This window comes from Dermacentor variabilis, chromosome 4 (genome assembly GCF_050947875.1).
Source record: "Dermacentor variabilis isolate Ectoservices chromosome 4, ASM5094787v1, whole genome shotgun sequence".
NCBI classification, from domain to species: Eukaryota; Metazoa; Arthropoda; class Arachnida; order Ixodida; family Ixodidae; genus Dermacentor; species Dermacentor variabilis.
In genome coordinates, this window is record NC_134571.1 from 231079584 (window position 1) to 231104592 (window position 25009).

Genomic DNA, 25009 nt, shown 5'->3' on the forward strand with positions numbered 1-25009 from the left:
CAGCTTCAACAAAAAAATTTAAAGAAAATCAACTGCCTATTTGCCTGAGGTAAAAAAAAAACATCCTTAGACACCTCGATTGTTTATGTCAATGGTTTGTGTACCGTAAAAAATTCAGCATGTTCAGCGCCCCTAGCAGAAAAAGCACCAATTAAAGTATTCGACCAAATTACAGTAGCTCCACTTACGCGCTTACGCTGAAACACGCCTCGATTGATTTTTCGCCCTCTGTGGCCATTTTGGCCATTTGTTGAACTTGAGAGTGTGCGGGGCCTGGTGATTCCGTCTGTACATTAAAAAAGAAAAAAAAGCTGAGGCATTTTTTTGACCGTTGGGTGAGCGCAAAGCACCATTGGCTGTTTTTTCTTCTTCTTCGTAGCCGTCCATGCTTGTTTTGCCATCATGTCCACCGCCGTAAGGGTTCTGCGGCAGGCCGTCGGTCAAGCAGCAAAAGCATTGCACCTGGAGCCCTTCAAGAGAGTGACGGTCAGAATTGACCCGTTTCACAGCAATGCGACTCCGGTGAGGTGGGTCACTACAGCTCGCGACCGGCTGCGCGCGATCCTGAGGCGTGCGTTGCGAATTGCATGCTCACGAAGGCCGCATGGAGCGGCCGAAGTGGCCATATTAGACGCACCCATATGCCGGGTTTTCGACGCAGGATCGGATAGTTAATTCAGTGCCTGCCAAACATATCACTCCACCTGTGCAAGCTAGACCACCCTCCCCGGAGTTGCAGTTGGCGTTAGGCTCCCTCCTGCGTTATTCGAAATGTCATTAAGCTTTTTGATAAAGCGCTGGGAATACTGTGACAAGTGATGACTGTTGTGCTGCCTTAAACGTCGCTTTTGCGAAATCGTTTTCTGATTGTTCTTTTGATGTGGCCCCAGAAGTGCTTAAGCGTGATTTTTTCCCCAGTGGACCCCATTGTCGCGGGTTTCACAGGTACTGTGACGTTAATACAGGGCCTCAAGTTATCGTCTAGTTGCGGTGTTGGCCACATTAATTCAAAGTTTTTGAAAAATACTGCTGTTTATTCCAGCGTATACTTGGCGCACCTTTTCACCCAGTCTGTTGAACACTCCACAATGCCGGCTGATTGCAAGGTAGCGAGAGTGGTTCCACTCTTCAAATAAGGTAATGCGAATTCTCTTAACTGCAGGCCTGTGTCATTATCAAGCATTCCCTGTTAACTTCTAGAGCACATTATATATTCTAATCTCATTTCTTTTCTTGAAAGCAACTCTTTCTTCAGGTCTTGTCAGCATGGTTTTCGAAGGAATTTTTCTTGCGTGACTCAACTCTTTCACTAATATCTTAGCATCGTCTTTACATAGTGGTTTGCTAACCGAATGTATCTTTCTACTGCTTTGCTAAAACTTTTGATAAGGTGTCACATCAATTACTCCTTAAAATTAGTTCTCTGAATCCCTGATCTTTTCAAATAAATTTAATGTTGCTTGACTAACTGCTCTCAATTTGTATCAGCTAACAACTCGTTATCACCATGTGCGGTAACACCTGGTGTTCCCCAAGGATCTGTTTTGGGGCCTTTACTCTTTCTAATTCCCTAATTCTAATGACCCTCCGATTGGAATGAACCCTTCCCTTAAGCTTTTTGCTGATGACTGTGTTCATTTTCGTGCAATAAATGACCATAATGATAGTTGCGCCCCTCTGATCTTGATAACGTGTTGAATTGGTGTGAGCGATAGTGTATGATTCTTGACCCGTCTAAGTGTAAAGCTGTGTCCATCTCATGCCAATCTAATCCGTCCAGAATGTTCGATTACAAGATAATGGAGTTTCACTAGAGAGTGAACTATCTTATAGATATCTTGGTGTTCACATTGCTAATTTATCCTGGCCCATGCACATTGAATATGACACTAACAATGTGAACCGCGCCCTTGGCTACATGTGCAGAAACTTCTTTCAGGCTCCACCCCATCTGAAGTTACTTTTGTATCAAACACTAATATGGCCTAAGCTAGAATATGCATTATCCATATGGGATCCCGTACAACTCACTTTAATTGAGGCTATAGAATCTGTTCAGAATTGCTCAGCTCGCTTCATCCTTTCAAATTATCCTCGCATAGCTAGTGTTTTTTTAATGAAATGAAAACTTCGTTCAGCTAATCTTGGAGTTCGCAGAAAAATTGCATGCCTTAGTCTTTTCCACAGCATTTTCTTTCATGACCAGACCCAGACACTAAAAACATGAATTTTTTTCTTCAATCCCGTCATATATGTCGTCACGTGTTGATCATCTGCATAAAGTTGATCATCCCTAGCTGCAGAATGAATGTGCTTTTTAAGTCTTTCTTAGCTAAGACTAGCACAGAGTGGAACCACCTTCCACCTCTTAACACTCCATCCTTCAAGACAGCCATCACCAAGCATATCGTTAAACAGGCATTTGCATTATGATTTTCGATTTGTACTTGTACTTTCTTTGTTTTCACCCACTCCCTCTGTAATGCCCCTGTTGGCCCTAAGGATATTGTAATAAATAAATAAATTGGTGTGTTCATGCATTTATTCGCTCAAATGTCAAAATATCCAGCTGCCCACTGTTGCGATGTAAGTTCAGATTCGGTTTTGTTTTTGTTTCTTTCCCCAGAGAAGTGTTGTTTCAGCTGGAAAAGAACTAAGAAGCTTACCAGCAAGTATACAACCTTTATGATGAGCAACATGGCAACAAGGAACATCAAGGAGAAAATCAGAGAGGTTAAGATAATCTCATGGGTGGCGGAAATAGAAAAGAAACCTGTTATGAGTAACTACTTGAGAGGAAACGAACGAAATCGGGAAAGAAACAATTTATGATAACTCAAAGGGAAGCTCTTTACTTTTTGAAGCGAGATCAGGAAGAAGAAGCATGTGGTTGCTGTGGGAAAGCTAGGGAAACAATGGAGCACGTTTTATTAGAATGTGAAGATATCTGCAGAGCAGTCGATTTAGGCACCTCTGGCCTTCTTGAAGCCCTTGGCTTCAGCAAGAGCAGGGGGAGAGTAAACATGCCTGCTATAGAGATTAATTAGAGATGAAGGCATACGAAAACAAAGTTCACAGTAGGGGTTCAGAAAGTTCTATCTTTTTTTTTTTTCCTTCTTTAGCATAGGTAGGACATTAGGCAATAAAATAAGAGCTTGGTTGCGCAACCCACCCCCCCGTTGTGAAGGGGATGCTCATAGTACCCATATATTTGTAAGAATGACTGAGGAATATGGAATAAAGTAAATGGGCTGGAAAAGTGTTCAGATATTTGTACAGGAAATACATTGACTCACAGTGAAGGCAAAGAACTGGGAAGCTTACCAGCAAGTACGTTACCGGTATAGTGAGCAACATGGCAACAAAGAACAAGCAGAAAGTCAAGCTGAGAAGACAATATCATGGGTAGCGGCAATGGAAAAGAAACCTGCTTATGAGTAACCACATAAGAGGAAAAAACAAAATCGGGGAAAGAAACAGTTTATGGTAACTCAAATTGAAGCTCTTCTCGAAGCAAGAACAAGATGCCTTAGAACACACGCTTATAAAGCGAGATACAAGGAAGAAGCATGTGTTTGCTGCGGTAAAGCTAGGGAAATGATAGAGAATGATGTGAAGACATCTGCCTAGCGGTCGATTTAGGCACCTCTGGCCTCCTTGAAGCTCTTGAGTTCAGCGGGAGCAGTGGGAAAGCAAACATGTTCACAATAGAGATTAGTAACAGGCGACTGGAAGATTGATGGAAGAAATGTAGGGTAGCGACAATGGAGGCGTACAAAAGCAATGTTCCCAATAGGGGCCCAGAAAGAGTGGTGATCGGAATTATGTGCGTTTTTTTTTCTTCCTTTCTTTCTTTTTTTAACATAGGTAGGACATTAGGCAATTAAAAACAAGTACTTGGTGGTGCAACCCACCACCCCATTACAAAGGGGACGCTCATATAATCCTCCATTCACTTCTATAGGAGTTTATAAGTGTGAATTGCTGTGCTGCAGTGTAGTCCACTTATAACGATATCTAGAACGAAAAAACCGACCATTACAACTGATGATCGCTATATCTGGACTGCCGTAGAAAAAGACTGCCGAACATACCTTCGTAGCTTCGAAACCAAATTTGCCACTTACGATAAACTGGCGATGCAGAAAGTAGGTTGTGAAAAATGAAACGTTTATTTATACCTCTAAGCAGCATGTCAAATGTTAGGTGCGCTGAAATAGTCTGCACTTGCGTTTGCGGAAGTTTCAGGTTCGCAACCGCGGTCTGCATCTCGTTCAGCAGCTGTGCAAACATACTTGAGCGTGCCCGAAATCAATGAGCGATTCTACCGACAGTGCACTTTGCGTGAACGTTGGGGTTGGTGTCAAAGACGGGCCGCTGTCAATCTCGTCATCGCTGCCGCTGCTGTTGTCTCCTCCGTCGCACCAAGTCGCCGTCTGTGTCGCGACAACGATCGCCCTGTTGGAGATTCTTCTCTGAACGAGGTAGCGCTATTTGTGCTCAGAAACTCCTCCATCGAAGCAACGCCTATTTTATTGTCCGTAGCAACGTGCTCCCAGAGTTCGGTAATGTCAGCGGCTGCTACCGTGTTGGTTTCACACGTGGGGGGTTTCAGCCACGCGCACTAAGCCAGCCGTTTCCATTGATCGACATGGTCAGTGGCTCTAGCCTTCATGATCGCGGCGCTCGCGGTTTTGAGGATCGTCGATAACATCGACTACGCGAGTCTTGCAAAATTTGCAGCTTCGTGCCACGCGACAAATCTTCGCACTTTGTTGACGCATCGACGGCTGCTTTCGTGGTGCATGTCGAGAGGGAGATCTGTGGGAGATTGTAGAAAGAGAGCTCGTTTTTTAATTTATTATGGATGTACGCCGGCGATGCAATGGATGGATGGATGGATGTTATGAGCGTCCCATTTGGAACGGGGCGGTGGGTTGCACCACCAAGCTCTTGCTACTATGCTGCCTAATATCCTACCTAGGTTAGCCAATGAAAAAAGAGGAAAAAAAACATTATGAACTACCACGTCCAAATTTTCTGATCCCCTATTGCGAACTGTGCCTTTGTGCGTCTCCATCTTTTGTCGTTTCCCTACTTTTCTTCCACCAATCCTCCAATCGCCTCTTACTAATGTCTATTGCGGACCTGTTTGCTTTACCACTGCTCCCGCTGAACCCAAGGGCTTCAAGGAGGCCAGTGGTGCCTAAATCGACCGCTGGATAGACATCTTCACATTCTAATAAAATATGCTCTGTCGTTTCCCTAGCTTTACTGCAGCAAGCACACGCTTCTTCTTCCTTCTTATATCTCGCTTTATAGGTGTGTGTTCTAAGGCATCCTGATCTCACTTCGAAAAGTAATGAGCTTCCCTTTGAGTTATCATATATGGTTTCTTTCCTGATTTCGTTTTTTCCTCTTAAGTAGTTACTCATAGCAGGTTTCTTTTCCATTGCCGCCACCCATGAGATTAATTCAGCCTCTCTGACTTTCCGCTTGACATTCTTTGTTGCTGTGTTGCCCACCCCACAGGCTGCATACGTTTTCCTGTGTATCTGCTTCCTGGGGTGCGATCAGAGATGGTTGTTCGGCGCGTTCGTTCGGTTACCGGCGCGCGCTATTGGCCTACTCCGCGCCGACGTCGCCAGCCACGGGGCGCGGCCATTTCTTCGGTGACGTCAAAATGACGACACGCTCCTGTCAATCATCCTCCCACCGAGCATTTCGTCTGCTAGGCGCCGAACCCGACGGGAGCTGGGACGCTTGGAGCGATCATACGGCTTCGCCTGACGCGTCTGGTGGATTGGATTGGATCCAACAGGCGGCCTTTTCGGCTGCGGAATGGCATGTTTGAATCCAATTTATAGTTTAATTCGAGAAAATGGCGCTTCCTTTGGGAACTTAGGTTGTAGCGCTGGCGTTTCTAGAGGAAGGAGGAGAGCGGGTGGCGGTTCGAAACGTGTTTGAAGAAATGGCAGAAAGTGAATTCCGGCGTCGTTTTTGTTTCTCGAAACAAATAATTCGTTGGTTGTACAGAGAAATCGACAACATCAACGGTGCCAGCGAGCCACTGGAATGTTGTCGCTGCCTCTTGAAAAGTGCGCCACTCTTCCAGTCGTTTTTTTTTCTTTTTTCTTCTCGCTGTGCGCGACGCCACCTAGGGACGATGCAAAGACTAATAGTTTTAAATTGCAGTAGTCACGCGTACTACTATTTGAAAACGTGTTTGCGCTTGAGAAGAAAAAATACATTTTTTTAGATAAAGATGTAATTCATTTGGAAGACGAGAAACATTTAGTTTTGTAGTATACTGTTTGCAAGCAGACGACAAACGACGGAAGTAAACTACCGGGGAGGTCACCGCTTCCTGATTGGCTGCTCTCTTCGCCCCGCTGTCACAAATTTTGCACACTGCAACTTTGTGACGTTGCAGCAACTGAACAGAACGCGTCTCGAACAAGATATCTCCGATCGCGCCCCTGTTTTAGCAGCGCTACCTGGCGTCCACCTAGGTAAGTTCCATGCGCTGCCGCTCCTCATTTTCGAACCACTGCGGAAGGTACAGTTTCCCTTCTCTAAAGCTGTTCTTTATTCTATGGCCATTCTGAAGCTCTCCCAAAATGCCATTATTCTCTGCCCATGCTTGAAGCTTTAATTTGATTGCCTGCATCGCTTGCCTGGATATTACCGATGTAATGGTCAACGGTCTATACGAGTGAATTCTGTCTTTCTCCCCCTTACCTTTATAAATTAAATTCATTCTACTTTGTCGCCAACTGTCTGGTATTCGTCTATCTTTTAAAGTTTTTTCCACTGCTTTCACCAGAGCTTCCTTACTTTTTGGTCCCAGTTCATTTATCAGCCTAACGGGAACCTCGTCTAGCCCTGTGACTGTGCGCTTAGGAATTTTCTCTTCCGCTTTCTTCCAGTCTAAATTTGTCAGCACCAGCTCCTTTTCCACTTGGGTCTCTTTCATGCTCTTTTTTTCTTGAAGTATAACCTCGTCCTTGCCTTGGAAAGATTCGGCTGTTACTTTTTAGATGTAATTTATTGCCGCTTCTCCTTCCAGTCTGTTTTCATCTTCGTCTAGGATATGTTGTTGTATTGTTGTTGACTTCCTGCCTAATAATTTTATGTGATTCCAAAATATTCTAGGTGTGGCCTTCTTTTTCTCACGTATTTCTGACAACCAACATTCACTTTCACCTTTTAATTTTGCTTGCACCAGTATTTGAACCATAGACTTTTTCTCCTGGTATATTTCCAATTTACTGGTTACTTCATCCTGTGGCAACTGCGCCTTCTTTGCCTGCCTGTGCTCTCGAGATGCTTTCTGTCGTTCGGCGATCGCTTCTCGTATCTCCTTGTTCCACCAGCTTTTCGGTTTCTTTTTTCCTTTCCAACGAACATGTTTCTCTTTCCGTATTTCTGTCGTTATTACACTTAGAAGCTCACCATATTCCCACTCCTTACTTGGCCACTTGCCCAGTTCTTCCGCAACTCTGGTGACTATATTTGCTATTTGTTCAGCGTTCAAATTTGGACTGGCCATTGTGCTTTCCTTGCTCTCTTTCTCAACTACATATCCCATTTTCAAAATGATGCGTTTATGGTCACTCCCTATGCTGCTAAACCCTTCCGCATCGATGACCATTTCTCTCAACTTATCATGAATTCCTTCTGTCATCAGACAGTAATCAGTGGTCAATTGCCAGTTTCCCACTTCCCATGTGATCTGTCCTTCACACTTAGGCCCTGTATTCACGATCACGAGGTTATGTTGCTCGCAAAGGTCTAGCATTGACTTCCCGTTATTGTCGGTATAGCCATCTAAATCCTGTATGTGGGCATTCATGTCACCTACTAGGACAATCTCAGCACCATTCCCGAAACCCTTAATATCAGCGCTTATGCATTCCACTAACTCTTTATTCTTCTCTCTGCAATTTTTTCCGTTCCACAAATATGTAACTTCCAGCCAAGTTTCTTTCCCACTCATTGTACCTGATAACCAAAGATGCTCTTGACATTGTGAATTTACTCTTTTCCATTTGGCTCCCTGGTGGATGAGCATTCCGACTCCCCCTCCCTTTCTTTCCGACTTAGTTCTGTTGCACCCTTCCCAAACATAATTCTCAATAACTGGCGGCTGTTCTGAGTCTCTAAGGCGCGTTTCTGTAACCGCATACACCCCTATTTGTTCTCTATGTAACTGCTCCTCAATCTCTGCCCACTTTTCCTTTCTTCTGCCGCCCTGCATGTTTATGTAGCTTATTTCATGGCGAGCTCTTGTTTTTGCTTTCCTCCTTTTTCTGTTATCGACGGCGATGCTCTTCTGATGTTCCCCTAGGGGACCTTCTTCATTACTACCTACTCTGACCTCCTGAGCACCCGCGGGCCCCCTAAAAAAGCAACAGCGCGACCCCCAAGTCGCCAGCCCACTTCTCGTGCTAGCCTGTAATTGAAGTGGATCCCATCTCGTTTAAAACCACCACAACTTCTCACTTCCCTGTTTACTTCGACAACCTCGAAGCCCTTCTCTCGGCTCATTTTCCATATTGCCTCATTAGCAGCCATTACGACTCTTTGTACGTGACTGTCACGCACAGGCACCTCCGGCACCGTGCACACCATGATCTGCACCTGAGGGGATAGCTCGCGCAAGTCATCCACTCCCTTCGCCAAGCGCGGCTAGTCCTGGCCCTTTCCTGTTTAGGACGTCATTTAGCCCACCTGCTACTACGACAAGGTTGCGCACGTGGGCATTTTCCGTGAGCTTTTCTTTTGCTCGCTCCATGACAGAACTCAGAGTCCGCCCTGGAAATGTCCCTACCACCACTCTTTTGTCGCGTTTCACCCTCTCCACAATTGCTTTTGAGCACCCAGCCATGTTTGAGTCGCCAGCGATAATCACCCTTTCACTCTCTCCTACCTCTCCCTGCTTCCCTGTGTCCTTTTCCGCGTGATTCGGACTCGACAAAGGGCATTGTCCCCTGGGCTCCTGCTTTTTCCGCGTGGCGGCCTCAAGGTAGGTGCCGCTCTTTCCAGCTTCCTGTGGCTGCAGCGTCGCCTCACTCGGGGCGTGTTGAGCTGCTTCGCTATAGCTACGCCGATTCACCGGCGGCGAGCCAGTGACCGCTTGCTTTGGCTCCCTGCCTCCCACTTCGCCTGTAGGGTCTACTCTACTTTCTGAGTTTTTGCCACCGCTTTGGTGTCCTGACCCGACATTCTCCGCTGCCCGCGTCTCAAGCGCGTCGAGCCGCTTTTTCAGTTCGGCGCTCCTTTCTTTCTCTTCCTCAAGCTCGGCCACAGTCCTTACTAACTGCGCGGCCTGGGCCGCCTCCACCTTGACGAAATTTTCAACTTTCGCCTGCAGTGCTACCCGCTTCTCCTGCTCCTCCCTCAGGTTTGCCTTAAGCTCTTCGAACTTAGCCGCCCAATTCCCTTCCAGTTTTTAGACGGCTTCCCTGACGCCCTCGCACGACCTGCACGTGAAGCTAGACCCCTCTGCGTCTGCTAAATTCTGGAATTTAGTCTCGTCGAGGAAGCACCATCGCAGGCACTCGTCGCACTGCACTTGCTCCCCGTCCCCTGCGGCCTTCACATTCTTTGATTTCATCACTAGGCCTGCGTCCCTAGGCCCAACGAGCAAGTTCGCCAAATCACTCACGCAAAGCCGACCTCGACCGCTATCCCAAACAAAAATAAAGAATTATCACTCCCTACTCCATGTAAGAATCCGAAGAGCTAGCTGAAAGAATTAAATAAGCCTATCAAATAGGTCCCTCCTACCACCTAGGCCTAAGGGGGGAGCCGCCGTTTGGCCTAGGTGGTAGGCAGCTGGCGCCATCTTGTGGCACACTGCGCCAACTTGCGATGCTTTCCATGGCTTTCGCAATGGGCGCGCTGGCGGGATGTGCTGTGTGGTAATGACGGCTGATACGAACTCGCGTAGGCAAACTTTTTGCCTGTCTCGGTTAAGGGGAACTTAGCTACGCAAATTTAACGATTATTCTGCATGGAAAACGCCGCCTCAAAGGCAGAATTTCGATTGTTATATTCGATATGAAGTAAACGTTTTTTATTTTTTTTGTCATAGCCCTAATGCAGAAGTTGATACTCTGAAGTCGACTCATGATTAAAACCGATATAATGTTATATGTGGTGTCGCTATAAGTGAACTGCACTGTAGTCGGTTTATGTTTTAAGCGATAAAGGAAACTAGCTAGAATCAAGGCTGTGTTCCAATACTCGCTGTAACTGGCTGAGTGGACAGCGGCCATCTTAAGTCTCCTGGAAGTAGACAGTTTCATGAACACAAACTTCGATTTTTTGTTTACTACAGTAAAGCTGACTATGGCTACCCTCCGGAAAAATCATGGTGGTGAACAGAAAATGCCTTACAGCAAAGCCAGCTTTCTGACAGCTCTGTAGCGCTTAATTTAATGTAGGTATCTTGGAATAGTGAAATTGGCCGCTATGACGACTCTATCATTACACCGAGTTTCATTTACTTGTCATAATTAGTTTATAGTGAAGTTTTAAATGTTGCAGAATTCCCATCTGCTGTCAATACATGGGAATCTATGGAGGGAGTGTGATTACAGGAAACGGCTGTAACTCTTGTTTTGTCGAAACTATCCTGAAACAAATTATATTAAAATTAGCTGCCAAGACGACTCTACGCTCAGTTCCATTTACTTTTGATAATTACATAGTCCATAGTGAAGTTGTAAATATTGTGGAATTCCTATCTGCTGTCAATACATGGGCTTTTGTGAGAGGGAAACGAACAGCCCCATGTTTGTCCGCTAGAATAAAACTAATCCTCCAAAGTTTCATTCAGCGAATAACTAGGAAGTACGCTCAATTGTGAAGTACTAACAAACGTGTTTTGTTTCGTGCACTCCATTGGACTGTGCCTTGGTCAACGCATATCGTCGCTCGCGTTGAGGCTCAGTTTAATGGATACCCACATCTAGACAAGACCTGTGTCTTTAAAGCGGCATCGTAAAAGGCCTTCGGCGGTAGCTCTGTGTATGTATGACATAGTGCGTGCCTGATAAGACGACCAAGGGCTATCTTGGTACCAATTCACTCCACCGTTCGCTATGGGAAGGCCATGCGGGATCCATACGGCTGAAGAGCAGCATCTTACCGATGAGTGACGTGAGAGCAGCGGTGGGAGGCGGCCCACAGACGTCGACATTTTGGTGGCTTTTTTCCACCGAAGACAGGCCTTTCATCGTAGTGGCCGACTTCAATGTCGACGTGTCGTGGCCCGATGGCAAGTGGCTGTGGTCCTTTGCGCTTGAACAGTTTGGTCTGCAGTGTTACACAGTGACCTCAAAGTGCCCATGACAATGCGTCAATGATCGTGTATAGGTTTGACACTAGCCAAGCATCTAACCAGCATCGTCACAGAGCCATTGGTGGTGTGTCACAGCGACCACAAGACCATCATCACTTGTGTAGCAAGCGAAAAGAAACAATGCAATAAATGAGTGTGTATTTTTTTGTATTTCGCATAAATAACATATACATAATTATATTTATAGTTACATACCAACAAAACTCTATACCAACATAATTTATGCCACTTTAGCAGCTTCACTGGTCGACCACAATCACAGGGTGGAATCGATCCTCAATTTCTTTTATTTAGCAAAATTTGAATTTCTGTTAATTTACGTGTTTATTAATTATTTTACATAATTCAAATTAAATTGATTAAAATGTGTTTCTTTCTAGTTTGCTCTCCTTTCAAAAACATCTTTTGCTGTAACCGTTTTCCGTTTAACCGCTGGCTTCTTGACCAGTCCCCCATAGTGGGTACGCGCCATCTGAGCAAGCATCGAAGTCAAAACGAGGTGGTGTCTGAGCTGGACACTCGGAAACTTGACGGGAAGGTCATTTGCGCACAAGAAAATGTAGACACTTTCCTATGCTCTTAATGTAAGTCACATTGTGTTTTTCATAGGTTCACAGCCTCAGTGACTTAAAATGCAGAAATATTGTGTGCTTTTCTCAAGTTTCTTTTGTTGCTGCGAGGGGACGTTACGTCGCAGAAGCGACAGGTAGAAACGCGTTCGATTACTTGTTCTCAAAGCTGTCTCGGCTTTCTTCTTAGCTGTCTACATGGACTGTTACCGATGCTGGCCAGGATTGGAACGCAGGAATAGAAGGAGGCACACACACACAGTCGCCTGTGTGTGTGTCTCTAGGTGTTCTGTGGTTTCTCTCATTAGGCTTGGACGTGTTTGAAATGAGAAGTGATCTTGAAAACTCATCCAAGTTATCCGTAATACTCTGTCATCGAAGCGGCTGGAGACTAAGCGAAAGCCCTTTATAGAGTCAATTGCTACAAATGAGGTGAATTCTTCAAAAACATAGCCAAATTCAGTTCGCAGCAGGCGGCCGGGACCGCCGCCATGTTTTATGTAAACCACGCAAAGACAGTATATGAGAAATAGTGTGCATACGCTAAACGGTATGGGTCCTTTAGCATTCTGCGCATGCGCATTTCAGTCCTGCTATTCTGCTAAGCTGGGTAAAATTGTCTAGTGTTGCCCTCAGGTGCGCGCTAATTGGCTGGTTCAGCACTACGTCACGCTAAGGCGATAGTATCGCCAATGTGATAGTCACAATATGTTCCCAGTTGCGGTTTGCCACATTGTGACCAGCATAGTTGCATTCGCGGCTGCTGGCTGGCCTAAATGGCACTACCTCTTGAGGATGGCACGTGTCGTTTTCTACGGATGATGGCTGTTATTTTTTGTCCAGCGGCCGTGTTCCAGCTTTGATCCCCCCACTTCATTATATCCTCAGCTCCTCTCCAGAGGCCTCTGATTGACATAACATGGTTGTACTTCTAATATATATATATATATATATATATATATATATATATATATATATATATATGTATGGGCATGTTCAGATAAGAATGGTAATCGAGGCCCCATGACCATTTTTTGTTTTCAATTAAACTTATATGTGATAGGTAAATGTGTCCACACAAAGGAATGAACCTTAGTTTTCCAAAACTTCGTAGTTTTCTTGGAAAAAATCATGTCACAAGAGGTGGAGAATGTCGTTTTTGCCACTTCGCAAATTTGCAAGTTTGGAGCCTCACTGCATTCACAATAAATTTTTTCCGCACATAAGTATTTTTTCGTTACCTCTTTAAAACATTTTCTTGCTGTGTCAATCTTCTAAATAAAACATAGCAAACTTCGCTTCCGGAGCTATGCGATGCAAAAAAGGCACTTTTCAGGGCAGCCTTAGGGCAAGATGCGTAAAGATCTCCTCACTGAATCTTTTTCTCAATATTTTTCAGCTACTTTTACTCACTTTAGGCAAGTTTTGTAGCTCTACACTTGACAGATATTTTTCAGTATGGCCTCAAAATTGGCCGAAGTTAAAAAACGTAAAAAAAGTGACAACTTTGACTTGGACTTAAAAATAAACATCATCATCGAATTTCATTAAAATTTGTCTGAATAATCCTCAATACTCGATAATTATAAGGCACAAGAGAAGTGTTTCATTATATTGTTTTAAAGTATGAAAATAAATACAAAACAGACTTCATGATTTCATTCCCTACGACTGCCCTGTATTCCTTAGGATGTGCTGTCGTGAGAAGCTGGATTTAGTATTGTTTTTTTGTTGGTAAATTTTAAATGCTACAGTTGCTGAGTTCATAAGTGTAATTTGTAAGTGTTTTTTTCTCTTACAATCAAAGGTCTAAAGCTCCTATTCGCTTTCGTACTTTTCTAACAGTGGAACTTTAATTACTGTAAGCATGTTTTAGCACATTATTTTGGAGTGACGTGTGGTTAGTGGTAGTTTATGAAAACATTTAATGCACCCGTCGCTACTCTCAAGATGCCTTTAACGAGCTGCTGCCGCTCCAGGAATGAACCGCGCTTGGCAGCCGCTCCTATAGATATATAACGCCCAGCGCAACCCTGAATTTCATAGCACCATGTGTGCCACCACCGCACCAAGGCTTTAGCCATCGCTATCATCTTTCCATCGCAACACACCCAATGCCTGGCAGTTATGCCTCAGCCTTCGACCGAGACCGAGAAGAAAAGTGTGCGCAATGCAGCAGCTGTAAAGACAACCTACATGCTGCCTACATTAGGTGTACGTCCTTTCAAGAGCGTTGCCAGCTGCTGACACTGCTACCACGCAACCTAACCGTGAAATATGTGCAGGAAGTTATTCCAGAGGCAACGAGGTATGTTATCCAAAAATCCAAAAATCGAAGAAGATGGTGGATGAAGAAGGCGTATGGTCCTCACAGGAGAGATATACAAGATGTAAACTACAACACGAAGACATTACCACCATTTTCAAATATTTCACCATTGATTAACTCGATTGCTCTAGACAGACATTGAACAAAAGGGATGTGAGAATCGAAAAGGAGGGAAAGAAGGATGGGTATCTAAACGCTTCATGACCCGGTCCTTGCGGGAAGCATTCCGCCTCTACAAGCAAGCTCACTCTGCCTCCCAGGTTGGCCTCCCAAAATTCATATCCTTGTGTCCTAAGTGGGTGAAATGCTCGCCACAGTGGCAAGTGTGTGTTTGCGTATGCTGTACAAACTTTCACTTCTGCCTCGTGGGTCTGCAGAATGTCTCCAGAAGGTCGCTTTCTCCCGATGATATGCAGAATCTCTGCGTATGCCAGGAACCTACTGCGTCGTGTTTCCTCAGGAATTGGGAGCACTGTCCACAAGATGGCATTTTCACTTCAGAAAATATTGAAATGAGCAGCGAGGACGAGCTGTTGATTGCTTCATGGGAATACGGTGAGCTAGTTAAAAAACTGACCGCTTCATCATTTATGAGAGAATTTCTAATAATGACCATGAAATGGATTCCCCACAACTATATCAGATCTGTGCAAACAAAAGCAATACGTGAAGAAAAACACAGCTGCGAGAGAGGTGCAATTGTTTTGCATTTTGATTTCGCCGAAAACTGGACAGTTGTGCTTCCAGACGCAGTACAAACGTACCATTGGCAGAAAAAGCAGGTCACTGTGTTTACTTGCGTTGTCATTTCAAGAAAATTGACTCGGAACTACGCCGTTATTTCCGACGATATGTCTCATGATTCAACTCATGCATGCTTGGCTCTCGAAAATCAAAGCACACCTCGAAGACAACGCGCCAATCTACACCAAGATAACATATGTGAGCGACGAGGCTCCCGCTCACTTCAAGAATAAATATCAGTTTCATAAGCTACAACGCAGTGAAAAATCAAGAGACGAAATGGATGTTTTCGGCCACTGGACACAGCAAAAATGCTTGCAACGGCATTAGTGGGCTTGTGAAACATCGAAGTGTGTGTGAAGCATCGAGCATGACACGACAACTTGTGGAAGCCTGCAAGTGAGGCCATACAAACAGCCAGTGGCTTTGTGGATGCAATTCAAGGAACGTTAAAGAACATCACCATTCTGGAGCTCCCACAGAGGGAGCTTGCAGACTTTGGCAAGATGAAGAAAGAAGAATGGAAAACGGCAAAGAAAGTGCCTGGAGTTCAGATGCTCCACATGTGGAAGTACGTTCAATCAAATGAAGGCAGTGCATCCTACGTGGCCTCCACCGCTGCTTCGGAATGGAAAAGACTGTGATCTGGTTTGGGCTTCGGGCTGGACAATATACTGTGCGCATACTGAAGTGAACTGCTGCTGTTTATTTCTTGTTACGATTTTCTGCATTGCAATCTGCTCGTAAAGCGGCATACCATTTGTAAATTGCGTCCCGATGCCGGCCAAAGTGCCGGCTTTGTCAGCATCTGTGCCCACGTTGACTCAGTGGAATGCCATTTGATGCCAATACCACAATTATCTCTTTAGCTAATATGCCAAATGTAACAGTATGTAATACTGCAAGTGCTCTATGTTGTTCATTCTTTTCATTGCATATAATCATCATTATCATAGGCAGGCGTTTATCTAGGATTCTTATTTTGGGAAGGTGCTTCCAAAACGTGGAGTGGTGTGTGTGTGTGTGTTTACATATATATATATATATATATATATATATATATATATATATATATATATATATGTTACAATGGGAGTGTTCGCCTAGCAGCACTAGTTCTAGGTTGTAGCGGTAGGCTGAAACTGGTCGGTGCTATACCGAAACGGGGAAGCAAGCAATTATCGTCTTCTCTTTCACCAGCACTATGTTCACTGCCCAGTGCCTCCAGTACAATCACTCCCCATCGAAAGAGTAGCCATCCTGGTGACCTAAGGACAGGAGAACGCAGAGGGGTCGTGGCACTGCTTGAGCAGGGAGACGTGGACAATTTCCTGGCCGTGACCATGCTGGTCGGAAGGCTCTTCCATTGGCTCGATGAGGTAGTTTACCGCAGATGTTTGCTTCAATACCCTATAAGGACCATGGTACTTAGAGAGCAGCTTGGAGGAAAGGCCTGGAGGAGTAGAGGGCACCCACAACCAGACCAGTGAGCCAGGAGCAAAGCACATAACCTTAGTGGATGAATCGTGGCGATGCTTTTGGCGCCACTGGTCCTGGGATGTGAATGCATGAGCGAGCTGGCAAGATTCTTTGGCGAAAGCAGCCACTCTAGAAACAGTCGTCCACTCCGAAGCATCTGGCCAGTAAGGTAGAATCGTAACCATAGTGCACAAAGGTTCGTGTTCGTAAAGGAGAAAAAAAGGGGAGAACCCAGTGGTGCTTTGCGTGGCAGTATTGTAAGCATTCAGATTCCAATGGTGGCCTGTCCGGAACCAGGGATTCTTAGCACCCTCTCCTTCATCGCAGGTCTGAGCCGCTGGGGTCAGTTGCTTTGCAGCTGCTGGGGACTGCGTGCCGGGGTTTGATTGTTGTATTCATATAGGAGGTTGCGGCCAAGTACTGCACCAGGGTGGCCAATCCTGCTCTGGTGAGGGAGTGCGTTACTGGTTCTGGTCACCGCGATCAGGCCGCACTCCAGGCCTTTTTGTGCATTATCAACACGCGGATTTTTTATTTCTTAATCCGGTGGAAAATTGCACGGCACCGGGATTCGAGCCACGGTCCTCTTGCACGCGAGGCGGATGCTATACCTCTACGCCACCGCTGCATTACTGATGGGCGACTTCAATGCCACGGTAGGCAAGAAGCAGACTGGACACGAGTCAGTGGGGGAATATGGCATAGGCTCTAGGAATAGCAGGGGAGAGTTATTAGTAGAGTTTGCAGAACAGAATAATATGCGGATAATGAATACCTTCTTCCGCAATCGGGATAGCCGAAAGTGGATGTGGAGGAGTTCGAATGGCGAGACTAGAAATGAAATAGACTTTATACTCTGCGCTAACCCTGGCATCGTACAAGATGCGGACGTGCTCAGCAAGGCGCGCTGCAGTGACCATAGGATGGTAAGAACTCGAATTAGCGTAAACTTCAGGAGCGAACAGAAGAAACTGGTACATAAGAAGCCTATCAATGAGTTAACGGTAAGAGGGAAAATAGAGGAATTCCAGATCAAGCTACAGAACAGGTGTTCGGCTTTAACTCAGGAAGGGGACCTTAGTGTTGATGCAATGAATGACAATCTTGTGGGCATCATTAAGGAGTGTGCAGTAGAAGTCGGTGGTAACTCCGTTAGACAGGATACCAGTAAGCTATCGCAGGAGACGAAAGATCTGATCAAGAAACGCCAATGTATGAAAGCCTCTAACTCTACAGCTAGAATAGAACTGGCAGAACTTTCCAAGTTAATCATCTAGCATAAGACAGCTGACATAAGGAAGTATAATATGTATAGAATTGAACATGCTCTCGGGAACGGAGGAAGCCTAAAAACAGTGAAGAAGAAACTAGGAATAGGCAAGAATCAGATGTATGCGTTAAGAGACAAAGCCGCCAATATCATTACAAATATGCATAAGATCGTTCAAGTGGCTGAGGAGTTCTATAGAGATTTATACAGTACCAGTGGCACCCATGTCGATAATTGAGAGAATAGTCTAGAGGAATTTGAAATCCCACAAGTAACGCCGGAAGAAGTAAAGAAAGCCTTTGGAGCTATGCAAAGGGGGAAGGCAGCTGGTGAGGATCAGTTAACAGCAGATTTGTTGAAGGATGGTGGGCAGATTGTTCTAGAAAAACTGGCCACCCTGTTATGCAATGCCTCATGACTTCGAGCGTACCGGAATTTTGGAAGAACGCTAACATAATCCTAATCCATAAGAAAGGGGACGCCAATGACTTGAAAAATTATAGACCGATCAGCTTACTGTCCGTTGCCTACAAAGTATTTACTAAGGTAATCGCAAATAGAATCCGAAACACCTTAGACTTCTGTCAAACAAAGGACCAGGCAGGATTTCGTAAAGGCTACTCAACAATAGACCATATTCACATTATCAATCAGGTGATAGAGAGATGTACGGAATATAACCAACCGTTATATATAGCTTTCATTGATTACGAGAAAGCGTTTGATTCAGTCGAAACCTCAGCAGTCATGGAGGCATTGCGGAATCAAGGTGTAGACAAGCCGTATGTAAAAATACTGAAAGATATATATAGCGGCTCCTCAGCCACTGTAGTCCTCCATAAATTAAGCAACAAAATCCAAATAAAGAAAGGCGTCAGGCAGGGAGATACGATCACTCCATTGCTATTCACAGCACGTTTACAGGAGGTATTCAGAGACCTGGATTGGGAAGAATTGGGGATAAGAGTTAATGGAGAATACCTTAGTAACTTGCGATTCGCTGATGATATTGCCTTGCTTAGTAACTCAGGGGACCAACTGCAATGCATGCTCACTGACCTGGAGAGGCAAAGCCGAAGGGTGGGTCTAAAAATCTGCAGAAAACTAAAGTAATGTTTAGCGGTCTCGGAAGAGAACAGCCATTTACTATAGGTAGCGAGGCACTGGAAATGGTAAGGGAATACGTCTACTTAGGGCAGGTAATGACCGCGGATCCGGATCACGAGACTGAAATAATCAGAAGAATAAGAATGGGCTGGGGTGCATTTGGCAGGCATTCTCAGATGATGAACAGCAGGTTGCCATTATCCCTCAAGTGAAAAGTGTATAACTGCTGTGTCTTACCAGTACTCACGTACGGTGCAGAGACCTGGAGGCTTACGAAAAGGGTTCTGCTCAAATTGAGGACGACGCAATGAGCTATGGAAAGAAGAATGATGGGTGTATCATTAAGGGATAAGAAAAGAGCAGATTGGGTGAGGGAACAAATGCGAGTTAATGACATCTTAGTTGAAATCAAGAAAAAGAAATGGGGGGGGGGGCATGGGCAGGACATGTAATGAGGAGGGAAGATAACCGATGGTCATTAAGGGTTACGGACTGGATTCCAAGGGAAGGGAAGCGTAGGAGGGGGCGGCAGAAAGTTGGGGGGGGGAGGATGAGGTTAAGAAGTTTGCAGGGACAACATGGCCAGATTTAGTACATGACCGGGGTAGTTGGAGAAGTATGGGAGAGGCCTTTGGGCCCTGTAGTGGGCGTAACCAGGCTTATGATGATGATGATGATGATTGTAAGCGTAGGTGATGATAGGGCAGAATGCGATCCTAATTCGAGTGGTCAGATGAAACATACATGGCTGACATGTTGCCAAGGGTGCGGTTGAAACGTTCTGTCATCCCATTAGTTTGAGGATGATATGCCGTGGTAGTGCAGTGAATGATGCGACATTCCTTTAGCAATGCTGAAATGAAGTTGGGGAGGAAAATGCGACCACGGTCGCTCAGTAATTCTCGAGGTGCTCCATGGCGTAAAATCAGCTCTTGAAGGAGAAAACGCGACATCTTTTGCTGTGGCAGATGCTAGGGCAGAAGTTTCAGCGTACCGGGTGAGGTGGCCAATAGCAACAATAACCCAGCGGTTGCTTGGAGTGTTGGGAAGCGGATTGTATAGGTCAGTGCCGACGTGGTCGGATGCGCGAGCATGACATGGTAAAGGTTGCAAGGAGCAGGTGGCATGTTGAGGTGGCGTCTTGCGTCATTGGGATATGTGGCAAGACCGGACATACTGGCGAATGAAACGGTACACACCGCACCAGTAGTACCGAAGCTGGAGGTGAGAGTATGTCTTTAATACACCAGCGTGGCCGCATTGTGGATCATCGTGGAATGTGGCGCAGATGTCGGAGTGGAGGTGTCGGGTTATAACAAGCAAGCAGTTGTGGCCGCTCAAATTGTAGTTGTGGTGGTGCAACAGGTTATCACGAATGATGAAGTGCACGGCTTGACGACGGAGCATCCTAGAGATTGGCGCTGGCGACTGCCTAGACAGGAAGTCAATAACCAAAAGAACCATTGGTCTTTGCGCTGTTCTGAGGGCATGTCGGAAATGTTGAGGGCGAAGGCGCTGCAGGTGGAAATAGGCGAGTGGACAGGACCAGAGGGCAGGGGGGACCTGGATAGAGCGTCTGCATCTGAATGCTTTCGGTCTGAGCGATAAACAATGTAGATGCCGTACTCTTATAGGCGCAATGCCCAGTGAGCGAGCTGTCCAGTTAGATCCTTTAGTGAAGATAACGAGCATAGGGCATGATGGTCGGTCACAATGTCAAATGGATGCCCATACTCATAAGGACAAAATTTTCCGATAGCCCAAATGATGGCCAAACATTCATTCTCAGTAACCGAGTAGTTCGCCTCGGCTTTGGTAAGGGTGCAGCTGGCATACATGACGACATACTCTTCGAAGCCATCCTTGTGTTGTGCAAGAACAGCGCCGAGCCCGGCACCACTAGCGTCCGTATGGATCTCAGTTGGAGCAGAGGGATCGAAGTGTCGCAGTACTGGAGGAGAGGTGAGAACGTGTCGCAATTCTTGTAATGCAGTGTCACACGCTGGGGCTGAATGCTCAAAACTGCCCTGAGAAGCTGCGTCAAGGGGGTGATGATAGCGGCAAAGTTACGGACAAAGCGTTGGAAATATGAGCATAGGCCGATGAAGCTGCGAAGCTCTTTCATGGTGGTTGGTTTAGGGAACTCGGATACAGCCCTAAGTTTCGTGGGGTCCGACAGTATACCGTCTTTTGAAACTACCTTATTTACACGATTGTAAGTCAACCTATTTTTTTAAATGTGAAAATATGAAGCTTACAATCGAAACGAAAACATGGCACCGCCAAAAAAGCGAGACCAACGAAATATCAGGGGAGCTACAACATAGTTACAATTTTGTGTTTGCTCTATGGCTCTACCCGTAGCTTTTCGCTATCCTGTGTGTTTGTTCGCTTTTCGGCAGGGTTTTTCAACATTTTTTAGTTTTACAGCGCACCCAACTCTCATGGGGGTGTGTTGATAGTTGATGGAAGTGCTGCTGTTCCATTCATGGTGGCACCCCCAGAACAGCTGTGCTTGCAGGTAGTATCGATAGTTCATGGAAGAGCAGACACCACTCACGCGTTTCTCTTTCCCTGCAGCTCTTAGAATGCTCTTAGTTTGACGCGTTCGACTCGACTGCCGGCTACATGCTATATCCATGCTTCCTCAGTCGTCATGTGTGTTCCAGGCCCACTAAACATTCGGCACTCATTCACAGCAGCGTTCAAGAGGGCTGCCATCCTTTACGCCTAAGAAACAAATCACTGTGCAGCGTGCCGCAAGTTCGACGTTTCTGAATGGGGGGTGTGAGAGTGGCCACTGCAGCGAAGCAGAATTTTCACCTGTGACGCCAAGCGAAGAATTTCTCACGGGCTAAAGTCTGGATGCTTTCCGGAGCTGTAGGCCAAGCTTGCGGCGTACGTCACTGAAACGTGTGATCAGTCCCTGCCTGTGATGTGCGACATAATCGTGAAACAAGCCCGGATCTTCGCCATTTAAGGACCTGCTCCGCCATGAGTACAACAAGTGGCTGGCGGCAGACCGCGAACTTACGACAACCGGACCTGTCAAAAGAGCCTCCTTGATGGCTGCTGTTCCACAAGATGTTGTGGTGCGGTCGTTTGCCAAATGTGGAATTTCACTGGGCAACAACGTACTGTGGGACCGTAGCAGAGATGACGATGGCAGCTACTAATAAATTTTTGTTATAGAATGCACCCTCGGGTATGCTAAATTTTTTTTTCCCTGTCACACGCGATATGGGGGTGGGGTTGACTTACATTCGAGTCAACTTACAATCATGTAAATACGGTACATGGCCGAGAATAGTAAGCGTGCGAGCGTCGAAGTGGCATTTCTTCAAATTTACAGTGGAACCCCGGTTATACGTCCCCCGGTTTTGCGATGACCCAAGTTTTACGATGGATTAGTGCAGTCCTGGCGAAGTCCCCATAGAAGCAATGCATTAAAAACCCCGGTTATCCGACGCAATATTACGCCTGACCCACGTTATATGACGACCCTCGCGAAGCGCAGGACAAAGCACCGGATGAAAGAAAAATGCTGCAGGTCTCTTTCCTTGCTCCATCTCTCTGCGTGCGGAGTGCTTGACACCACTCGACCGGTTCGCTCCGGCGCAGCTTTCTTCCCTGCCTCGTTTCATCATTCGTTTCTCTCTCCCCCACCAGCAGCCGCCCGCGACACTTGCTGTGCTGAAATAGCGCCTTTTCTTCTCGACAATCACTTTCTGCCTCTCTTCTCGGCGGCATCGCCTCTCGTTGCGTTGGGGAAGCGTTTCTCTCCTTCCAGTTTCCCAGCAGCAGACCGCCGACAAGGTAGCACAGAGAGGCCTCGGTTTATCGCACCTGTTCTTCATCGTAATCCTAGTGACCAGTGTTCAGCGGAGGTTTTGAATTTGTGTGGAGCAACGGGACGCACGATGTTCCGAAAGCGGATAGTTCTGTCGCTTGGCGATAAGCTGAATATTATCGAGGAAGCTGAAAAGCGGCATGGAGCCGCGAAAGCCAGCATTGCCCGGGACCTTAAGATACATGAATCTTCGCTTAAGACGATCCTGGCAAACAAAGTGGTGATATTGCAGAATGCCAACAAGTTCGGGCTCAAGCGGAAAGCGGCAAAAGAAGGACAGCATGAGAAGTTAGAAAAATTTCTCAAGTGGCTGCATCAAGCACGGAGCTCTGCGATCAACGTTGTGGGGTTCTCACACCCGCTCTTGGGACAAAGGAACCACAACACATTAGTGCAAACAATCACAAGGGCATTTATTGCACCTTTCATAGATCAATGCCTGCTAGCCGGGTTGCTATCCACAAAACATGCCGATGGGCGCGCGACAAATCTAGGAAGTCCAACTCACCGCGACCGGATAGCGAGCGAATGTGTTCGCCCCATGCTGGATCCCAACGCCTGGTCGTTCGCGTGTACGGTCACGCGAACGGTGGCGCATTCGAAGGCGGCCACGCGAGACGGTCTCGCAGAAGCATGGTACGGTGCACGCGCGGCACGGCACGTCCGCACTGCCTGCTGTCCCGAACCAAAGAGAGCAAGTGCCTTGTCTTTCGGCGCCCAAGTAACCCCGCCTGTCGGCGGCGTTAGCAGCGCAACACTCGCGCCATCTCTCGTACAGCGCCTCAACCACTCTGACCGCCGCGGGCGCCAGGCCACGCGGCGAAGCCGGATTACAGGAGACGTGCTATGCGGGAAAAACATATCAGGGGACGCGTGAGAGTCGCGCATCCCCACAACGTTGACGGCACCATTATAAAAGAAAAGGTGGACCTTGGGTTTAAACCTCACCAAGACTTTCGCCGAGTACGTGGAGGCCGACGACAACGTTGCGATCTGCGGCGAGGTGTCGCTGGATGACGCCAGCGAGGATGCTTTGCCTAGTGCCGACACTGCTGCGACATCGGATGAGGACAACGATGACGCTACAGATGCCGTGCCTGTGCCTACCACATTCGCCGAGGTGCTACGGCACATAGATGGCGTCCAGAACTTCATCTGTTCACGCGATGCCGCAGAGGACCTCCTTTTGGACTTTGCCGAACTCGAGCGAAAGCTCTTGGTTCTTGGATCAAGCAAGGTCCAAAAGAAACTTACCGACTTTTTTTAAACTTTGCGCCGGCTGGCGGGAATCGCGGCAGTGGGTAGTGGAGTGCCGTAAAGGTTCGTTTGAATAAATCGTGATTGGTACCTGTGCTGCAGCATTAATTCTTATCGCATTTACTTTTTTGGTAATTTGGTTTTCCAAGCCCTGCAGAGTATGTGAGTAGTTTACATTGAAGTTTCTCGTAAATCTGTCACGCGAAATAAGTAGTATTTTTATAAGCATAATTTATGTTCAGATATTACGACACCCGCATTTTACGACACTTTATCGGGGTCCCGAGAAAGTCGTATAATCGGGGTCAGTGGCGTAGCAACAGGGGGGGCCGGGGGGCCGTGGGCCCCGGGTGCAAGGGGCCAATGAGGGGGGGGGGGTGTCATATACGTCTGAAGACACCCCTCTTTCCACCGGCTACACCCGGGGAGGGGGGTGACAAAAGACCTATGGGCCCCGGGTGCCAGACGACCTAGCTACGCCATTGATCGGGGTTCCACTGTAGTTGCAGTCCTGCAGTGAAGAGGCACGCAAGGACTTGCTCGAGGCTGCTGAGGTGCGACGCAAAGTCGGTGGAAAAAACCACAATGTCATCTAAATAACAGAAGCATGTTTTCGACTTTAGCCCTCGAAGAATGGTGTCCATCATTCGTTCGAAAGTGGCAGGCGCGTTCCAGAGGCTGAATGACATAACAGTAAATTCATATAGCCCATCAGGTGTTACAAAGGCTGTCTTTTGGCGATTAGCCTCTGCCATTAGCACTTGCCACTACCCGGAGCGCAGATCCAGCGAGTCAAAGAATTCCGCTCCGTGCAGACTGTCCAAGGCATCGTTGATGCGCGGCAGAGGATAGACATTTTGCATGTTATTCGGTTAAGGCGGCGATATTCGACGCAGCACCGAATGGCGCCATCTCACTCTCTTTTTTTTATCGAGGACAACTGGAGATGCCCAGGGACTGTTAGAGGGCTGGTCGATGATACGGCGTTCAGTGGCCGACACACGATACGGACGCTGGCGCAATGGTGTTTGTT

The 25009-nt window shown here is 46.5% G+C and overlaps 1 protein-coding gene across 3 annotated transcripts in view; it reads left to right on the forward strand.

Annotated features, from left to right (window-relative positions):
* The first annotated feature begins 341 nt into the window (after window positions 1-341).
* Window positions 342-25009, forward strand: part of LOC142580183 (large ribosomal subunit protein mL53-like) — a 56963-nt gene continuing 32295 nt past the window's right edge. The window contains exon 1 of one of the 3 annotated variants that reach the window (XM_075691063.1): window positions 342-527. In XM_075691063.1, the coding sequence (XP_075547178.1) occupies window positions 403-527 (125 nt within the window). In that variant the 5' untranslated portion in view covers window positions 342-402. Of the gene's footprint in view, window positions 528-16368; window positions 16393-25009 lie in introns of those variants that run through there. The other 2 variants (XM_075691064.1, XM_075691066.1) reach the window with 2 other exon arrangements.